This window comes from Anoplophora glabripennis, unplaced genomic scaffold (genome assembly GCF_000390285.2).
Source record: "Anoplophora glabripennis isolate ALB-LARVAE unplaced genomic scaffold, Agla_2.0 scaffold1221, whole genome shotgun sequence".
Lineage (NCBI taxonomy): Eukaryota > Metazoa > Arthropoda > Insecta > Coleoptera > Cerambycidae > Anoplophora > Anoplophora glabripennis.
The window spans coordinates 12,273-23,294 of record NW_019417600.1 but is presented as its reverse complement, the minus strand read 5'-3'; the positions used below and the strand labels follow the sequence as shown (position 1 = coordinate 23,294).

The 11,022-nt window shown below is 36.4% G+C and overlaps 1 protein-coding gene across 1 annotated transcript; it reads left to right on the top strand.

Annotated features, from left to right (window-relative positions):
• Nucleotides 1-613: 613 nt before the first annotated feature.
• On the top strand, nt 614-6,479 carry LOC108912942 (acidic repeat-containing protein-like). Its single transcript, XM_023456425.1, has 5 exons — nt 614-656; nt 2,876-3,136; nt 3,185-3,325; nt 6,130-6,270; nt 6,391-6,479. Exons 1-5 carry the CDS (start codon nt 614-616, stop codon nt 6,477-6,479), a joined length of 675 nt encoding a protein of 224 aa, XP_023312193.1.
• The last annotated feature ends 4,543 nt before the right edge of the window (nt 6,480-11,022 follow it).

The window sequence follows — 11,022 nt, the reverse complement described above, 5'->3', positions numbered from 1 at the left end:
ACTCTCTCCATCTTGCCATTATTTCTTTTTCATCTGTTAACGTGTCGACGTTTTTACTTTTGACATGTATTGTACTATATGTTTCTGTTGACCTTACTGATTTAAGCACTGTATAAAACAGTTTTTGATTATTTTTACAATTTTCCTCCATTTTATTTCCGAATTATTCCCAAGCGTTTTTCTTTGATTCTAATACCAAATCTTTTACTCGTTTTCTTTCCTGTTTATATATCTCATAAGTTTGCTGTTCTTTTTGATAGGTAATTTCTCCATGCTTTATTTCCCTCATTATATGTTCTTTAATTTTTTCTGTCCACCATACCGTTTGTTTCTTCCTGTTATCCTTTTTGCATGTTCCACACTCTTGTTTTGCCGTTTCGATAACTATATCTTTAAATTTGTTCCATATCTCCTCAATATTACCGCATTATGATACAGAACAATTATGACCCATGAATTCCCGTCGTTTTGGCAATGGTTGATTTGGATCATCATATCTCTTTGCGCGACATTCAGAGACATATTGGGATCCGGAAATCGACAGCCAGCAGAATTTTGTGTCTTCGGAGATTCCATCCGTATCACATAACGTTGACTCAAGCTTTAATGCCCGATGATTTCCGCCGCAGACTCAGACTTGTGGTGCCCTCTGGGAGGTACAACCAATCGTCCATAAAATTTGAATTCCCGTGACAAGAAACCTCTGTAGACAAAATTTCATGAATTTAACTTAAAGTAGTCGAGAGTTATTAAAGAAAATATAATTATTTTTTTTAATTTGACATCCTGTATATCCTAAATTAAGCGTTTCCAGACTTAAGTTCATAGGAAATTTTTTGCTTAAAATTGAACGTGGAATAACATACTGAAGTATGTACTCCTCCTGAAACACCCTGTATATTTCGAAAAATATCAAATCCTTGCAACTATAGAACAGGACAGTCACTTTTAAGATATTGCTTATAGTTATTTACTTTTATCAGGAATTTTTATGTAATGTATGTTTTTATGAAATGTTATATTTGAAACAAGCTATAAACAATCAACAATCAACCATGTTTCAGAAATCTGATTTTTAGCAGCGAATGGCTCCTAAACAGTTACTCACAGGACACAGTAATTTGAGGGTGATTAGTCCAAGCATTCTGCGACGGCCTAATGTTAAATTTGCAGAAATTATTACCTGGAAAAAAAATATGACCGTATTCTTATTCTTTCTTTCTTTGTATATCTTTCAAATATGTAATCTCCTCTCGCTCCCACACTGGGCCGCGAGAAGGGGCCTTTTGCCGGTGCTAAGGCTTTCCCTGCGAGCCGCGAAGCGGCGAGGTCCGGGGTGCGAAGCGCCACGTAGTCGTTCCTGCGTCCATTAAGGGTATTTTCGCGACGTTTTTCCCGCGTTTTCCCGGGTAAAATTTCGTTTTCCAGGGGCACCTCGGCTAGGCGCGGAGCGTAACAGAGATGCGACATGTCGGAAACGCCCACCTTCCGATACCGGAAATTGCCCTACGGAATTTCGCTCTTCTAGACATTTTTCGGGACGTCTGGGTCGTTATATTCACGTCCGACGCCGATTTTCGTCCCTCGCGATCGATATCGCGACGAGAAAACGGAATTTAAATATTTCAACATTTTCGTTGCATTCGAACCGATGCGGACCGTTAAATAACCTATACAAAGACAACCCACCGAGTGTCTGGGATAGCTCGAGGGACTGAACGTCGGCTGTCCATCCGCGGGAGCCCAGTTCGAATCGTGAGCGGTTAGAGCTTTTTTATTTTTTATTCTCGCTATTTTCTACTTATTTATTTAAATACGAGTATTATGTAGAAATATGTTTTATTTGCTTACCAATATGCTTTTTCAAACTTTTTATTTACAATGTTTAATGAAATTAACAGGGAATCAAAATGCGGCCGCTTTACTCTTTACTTTAAAATCTGCAATCTCTTCTCGTTCCCACACTCGATCGCGAAAAACGGTGATTGGTCGGACTTAAGAGTTTTTTTGCGAGCCGCGAAACGTCAAAATAAATTTCACGCCAAAAGCTAAATACGTTCGTAGGGAGACAGTGAAACTTAACTTATTTTTTCCCATTTCTGCCTTACCTACGTACTGAAATATTTGAATGAAAAATTGTATATTTACTGTATGTTCTACAAGATTATCCACAGAATTAGGAGAGTGAAACTTAACTTATTTTTTTCCCATTTCTGACTTACCTACGTACGTCTTTGGATGAAAAATTTTATATTTACTAACTAGATATCCTTTTGGAAGTTTATACTTGATGTTCAGAGAGAATGACATCAGAATTGAACCCAAAACAAAAAGGCGGCAGACCAGATATTTTTACCCTTTTTGCCTTTTTCTACTTTCTTTGGTAAAGTTCATTCATTCAGCAAAAATTTTGCATTTACCAACACGATGCTTTTTTGATAATTTTTATACCGAATGTTCCAACAAAATTGATCCAGATCAGAGTTGCAGGTGTTCAAACGTATTCATATTCTTTTTATTTCATTCTACTTTATTTTTTTGAGGTCTTTTGATGAACAATTTCATAATATGTTTTTTGAAGCTTTACCATATACTGCATGTTCTATAAAACTGATCCAGGACAGACCCCGTGGATTATTCCTTATCATATTTATTTCTTCTACTTTATTTAGTGAAGCCTATTTATGAAAAAAATTTTATTTACTAACCAGATGCCATTTTAAAACTTTCTACACAGAATGTGTCACAAAATTTACCATTTCCCAATTACCAATTTCACCATATTTAAATGGTGATAATAATGTAGATGGTGGTGATGTAGATAATGTAAATAATGGTAATGTAGATGATGGCGATGTAGACGATGATGATGTAGATGATGGTGGTGTAGATAATGGTGACGTAGATGATGGCAATGTAGATGATGGCGATGTAGATGATGGTGACGTAGCTGATGGTGATGTACATGATGGTGATATAGATGTTGCTGTAGTAGGTGATGGTAATGTAGATAATGGCGATGTAAATGAAGGTAATGTAGATGATGGTGATGTAGATTACGGTGATGTGGATGATGGCGATGTAGATGATGGTGATGATGGTGATGTATATGATGGTGATGCCCAAGTAGGTGATGGTGATGTAGATGATGGCGATGTAGATGATGTAGATGCTGGCGATGTAGATGATGGTTATGTAGACCATGGCGATGTAGATGTAGATGATGTAGATGATGATGCTGTAGATAATGGCGATATAGACGATGGCGATGTAGATGTAGATGATGTAGATGATGATGCTGTAGATAATGGCGTTATAGATGATGGCGATGTAGATGATGACAATATAAATGTAGATGATGGTGATGTAGATGATGGTGTTGTAAATAATGGTCACGCTGTAGATGATGGCGATGTAGATGAAGGTGGTGTAGATGATGGCGATGTAGATTATGGTGTGTAGATGATAGCGATGTAGATGATGGTGATGTAGATTATGGTGATGTTGATGATAGCGATATACAGAGTGACCCATTTGAAAGCGGGCCACCCTCATAACATTTTTATTTATGAAGCGATTTTGACAATTTTTTTTTTGAAATGTAGAGGGAGCAAAGGTGTATTTTGGAGCCAAGCGGCGTCCAGTTCTTTTTTAAACTAAGGCCTACTAGATCACATTCAGAGGCTGAAAAATCCAGAATCCATATTAGCGACTTTTTTAGAAAAAATCTGCGTACGCCACTGGATTCGGCGTCCCCTGAAATGGATCTTTACCAAATTTCATGAAAAAATATTCAACATTAACGATTCTATGGCTAAATTGCTGTCAAATTGTTTATTACGCATTAAGAAACTTTTTATCTAGTAACCCACGCGATAACAAATCAATCACAACAAATATTTAATAACACATTTAATAGACATCCTTATATCAAAATACAATGAAACAAACAGAAAAACAAATGAGACATTAACATAAAATTTACAAAAAACGCAGTAAAATAAAATTAAATTAACACACATGAATTAACTTTAAATTCTAGATTTTTCAACTAAATCTCCATTTAATTGAATGCATTTATTGTATCGTCTTTGAATGTGTGCTATAACATTAGACAACTGATGTGTTGTAATTCGTTGGACGAGTGTAGTAAACTTTTTCTTTAATGAACCCCCAAAGAAAAAAATCTAGGGGAGTTAAGTCGGGAGCCCTGGGAGGAAACTGGTGTTGTGGATAAGACAGCCATCTAATTGAAACAGTAGACCAGCCACTTCTGCAAGTGGAAGTTAATCAATAGCATCCGAGAATTCATTTTAAAAAAATGTAAAAAACTTTGGCTATTGCCTTCAGAAAAGAAGGGGCCAATTATTCTGGTATTTAATATACCGCACCATACGTTTACCTTCTATGAATACTGTCGCCTATAGTTTATTACCCATTCGGATTTTCTTATGCCTGATGCCTCGTGTTATGTGAATTTACTGTCCCATTGGTTGTAAATATTGCCTCGTCAGTAAACAATTTTTTTTTAGAAAATGTCTGTAATTGGGGTATTCTCCTTGGCACTATAAGCAATATTTCATTCGTTCGTCTTCTAAGGTGTCGCTTTAAAAGGCTTCATATTATTGTATTTTTTAAGTTTTTTCCTTATGGTGTCCCGTGGTAATTGTAGGTCCAAACTAGCAATTCTTAAACTTTTTTCGGATTTTCGGTGAAATAATTTTGAATTTGTTCATTGCTTCTTCTTGGCTGTTGTACATTAATATTTTTTTAAATGTGTAGATACAGCTCCGTATTCATTAAACATATTGCTCACTCGCCCAATGGTAGACTTGCTAATATTTTGAATTTCTGATGTCTATCACTAAAAATTAGAGGTACTTCCCTTTCGGATCTGTCTCTGTCATCACAAAGTTTTACTATTTCAATCTTATGTTGTAACGTTTTAAATTACAGAGTCATACTTTTTGACAGTGCACTTAAGGAACAATACATAAATTTCATTATTGAGCTAATAAATTTGACATATTCGTCTTTTGTTCAGTCATCTGCGACTTAAGTAATTGCAAAGCCTGCTATTAAGAATATTGTTCATCACTATGGTGTTGTATTATTAAAGCATGTTTAAATAAAACAAAGATTGCCACTATTATGAATAACTGTGGGATCGACATTATTTATTTAATTTTTTTAGTGACGAGGCAACATTTACAAAAATATTCGTTCAATTAAATGGAGATTTAGTTGAAAAATCCAGAATTTAAAGTTAATTAATGTGTGTTAATTTTATTTTATTGTATTTTTTGTTTATTTTATGTTAATTTCTCGTTTATTTATCTGTTTGTTTCATTATATTTTGATATAGGGATGTCTATTAAATGTTGTTATTAAATATTTGCTGTGATTGATTTGTTATCGCATGAATTACTAGATAAAACGCTTCTTAATGCATAATAAACAACTTGACAGCAATTTAGCCATAGAATCGTTATTCTTGAATATTTTTTCATAAAATTTGGTACAGATCCATTTCAGGGGACGCCGAATCCAGTGGCGTACGCAGATTTTTTCTAAAAAAATCGCTAATATGGATTCTGCATTTTTCAGCCTCTGAATATGATCTAGTAGACCTTGGTTTTAAACAAAATTGGACGCCGCTTGGCCTCAAAATACACCTTTTCTCCCTCCACATTTCAAAAAAAATTTCGTCAAAATTGCTCCATAAATAAAAATGTTATGAGGGTGGCCCGCTTTCAAATGGGTCACTCTGTAGATGATGGTGATGTAGATGATAGCGATGTAGATAGCAATGTAAATGATGACGATGTAAATGATGGTAATGTAGATGATGGTGCTGCAATTATGGTGATGTAGATGTTAGCGATGTAAATGATAGCGATGTAGACGATGCAGATGTAGATGATGGTGATGTAGATGATGGCGATATAGATGATGTAGATGATGGCGATATAGATGTAGATGATGGTGATGTAGATGATGGTGCTGTAAATTATGGTGATATAGATGATGACGCTGTAGATGATGGCGATGTAGATGATGGTGGTGTAGATGATAACGATGTAGATTATGGTGATGTAGATCATGGCGATGTAGATGATAGTGATGTAGATGATGGCGATGTAGATGATAGTGCTGAAGGTTATAGTGCTGAAGATTATAGTGCTGACGATTATAGTGCTAAAGATTATGGTGATATAGATGATGGCCAAGTGGATGATAGTGATGTAGATTATGGTGCTGTAGATGATGGTGCTGTAGATGATGGTGCTGTAGATGATGGTGCTGTAGATGATGGTGACGTAGATGATGGCGATATAGATGTAGATGATGGTGATGTAGATGATGGTGCTGTAAATTATGGTGATGTAGATGATGACGCTGTAGATGACGGCGATGTAGATGATGGTAATGTAGATGACGATGCTGGAGATGATGGTGCTGCAATTTTGGTGATATAGATGATAGCGATATAGATGATAGCGATGTAGATGATAGCAATGTAAATGATGGCGATGTAGATAATGGTGATGTAGATGATGGTAATTTGGATGGTGTTGATGATTTAAAAAACATTTGCGCAAGACAGTGCTCCGCGAAGCGGAGCTCATGCGGCCTGAGGGGCAAATTCCCGAAAGAAACGTCAAGTCGGCGAAGCCGACTTGCCTACGTTCCTAGTTCTATATCTTTAAATTCTGCAATCTCCTCTCGCTCCCACACTGGGCCGCGAGAAGGGGCCTTTTGCAGTCGCTAAGGCTTTCTCTGCGAGGTCCGGGGCGCGAGGCGCTACGTAGTCGTTCCTTCGTCCATTAAAGGTATTTTCGCGACGTTTTTCCCGCGATTTTCCGGGTAAAATTTCGTTTTCCCGGAGCAACTCGGCTAGGCGCGGAGTAGAACAGAGATGCGACATGTCGGAAACGCCCACCTTCCGATACAGAAAATTGTCCTACGAAATTTTGCTCTTCTAGACGTTTTTCGGGACGTAGGGGTCGTTATTTTCACGTCCGATACCGATTTCCGTTCTTCGCGATCAATATCGCGGCGAAAAAACGAAATTTGAACTTTTCAAAATTTTCGTCGAGTTCGAGCCGATGCGGACCGTTAAATAACTTATACAAGGACATCCCACTGAGTGTCTGGGATAGCTCGAGGGACTGTATGTCGGCCGTCCATCCGCGGGACACTGGTTCGAATCGTGAGCGGTTGGAGCTTTTTAATTTTTTATTCTCGCTATTTTCTACTTATTTATTTAATTATTGTGTAGAAATATGTTTTATTTGCTTACCAGATGCGTTTTTCAAACTTTTTATTTATAATGTTTAATGAAATTAATACGGAATGGAAATGCGGCTGCTTTAATTCATATACAGGGTGTATTTAAATGGAGGGGCACAAATGATACCAGAGATTCCTTGGGTGAAAATAAGTCGATTTAACCTAACATACCTATATCCCAAGTCGCATAATAAAAAAGATACAGGGTGTCAAAGTGAAAAATAAAAAATGGTTTTTCCTTAATAATTCCTATAATTTTAGTCAGAAATGTTTCAAATTTTCAACAGAGGGTCTTTTTAATGATGGGAAAAATAATATAATAATGATTTTTGAGTGTCGAGTACGAGGCGCCCTCTGCAGGCAACGTTATGTATTGAATATGTAGTAACTTTTTTGCCAACCCCCGTATACAGCATTCAGTAACAAAATATGAAATATTGGACTTTTCTTAACAAGAAAGGTATACTTATTGAAAATGGATAAAGCCAACCGTTGAAGAGATATTTTTAATTTCATAAATTAGTGTTACGGATTTATACCTCCACGAATTCTAAGGTTCGAGTTGCTTAAATAAATAAATAAATCGAGTAGATAAATGTCATTTGATAATACTCGTAAATTACAATTTTGAAGTGTTATTTTAAAGTGTTAATTGATTTTAGTCACTATTTACCTGCGTCCTAGATATTAAATAGTTTTGGAATTGAATAAAATAACAAATTATGTATACCTACTAATGACGAGTATGTCGATATGTTGCAGGAAAATGGAAATTTACTTCCTTTAAAAAATCTTGTTTTTCTTTTATTGTCAGCCAATTGTTTCTCTTAAACTATCTATTGACTGTTGTTAAGTGACTCTTGGTTTTAGTTGTTTTGCTTTTTCTTCTAATAATTATTATTAAACTAACAATAAATAAGTATTTTGCAATATTTTTTTTACCTGAACTGTTATTTCATATGAGATTTCTTTAATGCAGGGTTTAATTAATTTCACATGCACAAGAAAATGTGTTTTTTTTTAATAGACACCGAAAAAACAATTAAATAGAAATTATGCAACAAGTGTCTTCACACATGCTAAAATAATACTCAAAGAAAAGTAAAGTAAATTTAAAACAGGAAAAATAATGTTGTCTCAGTTGATTCCTGAGCCCCCTTTTGGTTTTAAATACAGATACACAACTAATAAGTACTGCAAGGTAATGCGTTCTGAATTTATTAACAAAAGTGTCTGTTTGTACCTTGGTATTCGTGGAGGTATAAATCCGTAACACTAATTTATGAAAGTAAAAATATTTCCTCAACGGTTGGCTTTAGCCATTTTCGATAAGTATACCTTTTTTGTTGAATAAAGTCCAGTATTTCATATTTTATTACTAAAAGCTGTATACGGGGGTTGGCAAAAAAGTTACTACATATTCAATGCATATCATTGCCTGCAGAGGGCGCCTCGTACTCGATACTCAAAAATCATTATTATATTATTTTTCCCATCATTAAAAAATCTATCTGTTGAAAATTTGAAACATTTCTGACTAAAATTATAGGAATTATTAAGGAAAAACCATTTTTTATTTTTCACTTTGACACCCTGTATCTTTTCTATTATGCGACTTGGGATATAGGTATGTTAGGTTAAATCGACTTATTTTCACCCAAGGAATCTCTGGTATCATTTGTGCCCCTCCATTTAAATACACCCTGTATATTAAAGCGTACGGGTTACTCTCGCTCCCCCACCCGCCCACGAAAAAGGGCCATTTTGCAATAACTAAGGCTTTTAGAGCGAGCCGTGGGGGCAAAGCGTCGTATTTTGATGGCGATTTTTTGCCGTCTTCCCAGTGAATTTTCGGTTTTCCCGGGCGTCTGCGCGACTAATCGCGGCTTTTAGCGGGGAAGTGAGACGGAAATACTCGGGAACGCCTTCCTTCGGAAGCATTTCAGGGTCGATTTCTCTGACCGAGAGCTTTTTTCCCAGGAGGGATCGGGACTTCCTTCCGCTTTTACGCGAAACTTTCGTCCTTTCTGAGTGTTTCAGGCGTATTTTTTACTTTTTAACGCCGAAATTAGCTTTTCAAAAAGGGTCTACATCTTGCGACTCTCTCGCGAGACTCCGATTATTTTATAAAGCCCGGATTATTTCGGCGAAAACGCCGTTTTCGCAACGGCATAATTTTTTTCCCTCGCTCGATCGGCCACCGCTTTCTGCGTGAGAAAGAAGCCCAAGTTTTTCTCTCAGCGTACAGACCGCGCCCGAGGACTGAGAAAGTCCCTGTTGTCCCCCCGCGACGCCGTTCTGGCGACGCGTCGCGACGTTCTCTATCTTTTCTCCATCAACTTTTTTTTAGGTCGAATGTATCAAAATTTAAGACCGGCATTAGCGATATAAAATTTGTTTATTCAGCCATGGACGTCTCTTTGGTCAGGTGAAAAGAGAACGTACTTTCCGCGACTCTTACGAGATGTTCGCGGAGTTTCCGCGGCCGAATTCTCGACGAGTGACGTCACGATACATTTCCCTTTCCGCGAAAAAATATATTCAGCCCCCACAATAGCCCCAACGGATCGTAAGCGATGGTATAAAACCCTTCGACAAAAAATTTTGTGAGTTTATTACATCCGATAACAGGCTGTCAGTATAATATCACAAGATGGCCGCCAACCGTTGCCCAAGGAAAATTGAAAATTTTTAACTTTATATGCACCAATTTGCGTAAACCGTGCCAGCGGAGGCCGTTTTACATCATATTCTTTGGTTTTGTGAAGATTTGGTATCGTTTTTTTTCCCAAGAAGAAAATTACGTTTATCACTGTTCCCATGGGCTTATGTTATAGGTCGTGGCCCCACGTATGCTTTGTGATCTGGATTGTCAGTGAAATACATTCTTCTAACTTAACATATGGATAGGTAAATAACAATATAAGCTTTAACATAACCTTTACCCATTCATTAAAAATGATAATAACCTCTACCAAGATTACGTTGCAGTACAAATATGCGAGATTCCTAAACTTGAAGATCTACCTCCACTTTTTCGATCACTGACGATCGTCGAATCGTCCCTATCACTCCTATCACCTGTCAAGTAAAATATACCTGTACATTGAGAAAAGCCACTTCCAAGTTTACTCAGAAGACAAATATTTGGTCTGGGGGCGTCTTGCAAAAACCCTTTCTACAGGTATAGTATAGTATGTATTTTTTTACCCGGCCGTTGGTAGAATCCAACATTTTAGTTTTCCAGTTGAAACTAGGCTGTAGATGAACGGAAATATAGTGCACAGTGTGGAAGTTTTGTTTAGTTGGTTTATAAGAATCCACCACTACATTCCTACACTCTTCCTGCTTTACGTGGACCCCTGGAAACCAGCAGTGAATTTTTATTCACTGCTACGAACGATTTAAATAAAACATCTTTGTTGGTCTTACACTATAGGTTACATATACAATGTGACATTATGCATAAAATATACAGATACCTACATATGTTCAATTTTACATAATATAATAAATCCAATTTTTTAGTTGGCAAATTTTGGAAGGTAGTTTCAATAAATGTTTTTTTATCATTATTTGAAAAACTCATGTTTTAATCAATTCAAAGAGTTGTATATGCATATACGGTAAGTATATGTCTTTTTAAATATCCACTCTGTTCTCACAGAAAAAGACAATTTTCTTTCACAATGAACCATTACAAATAAAACATTCTTTTTTTATTATTTA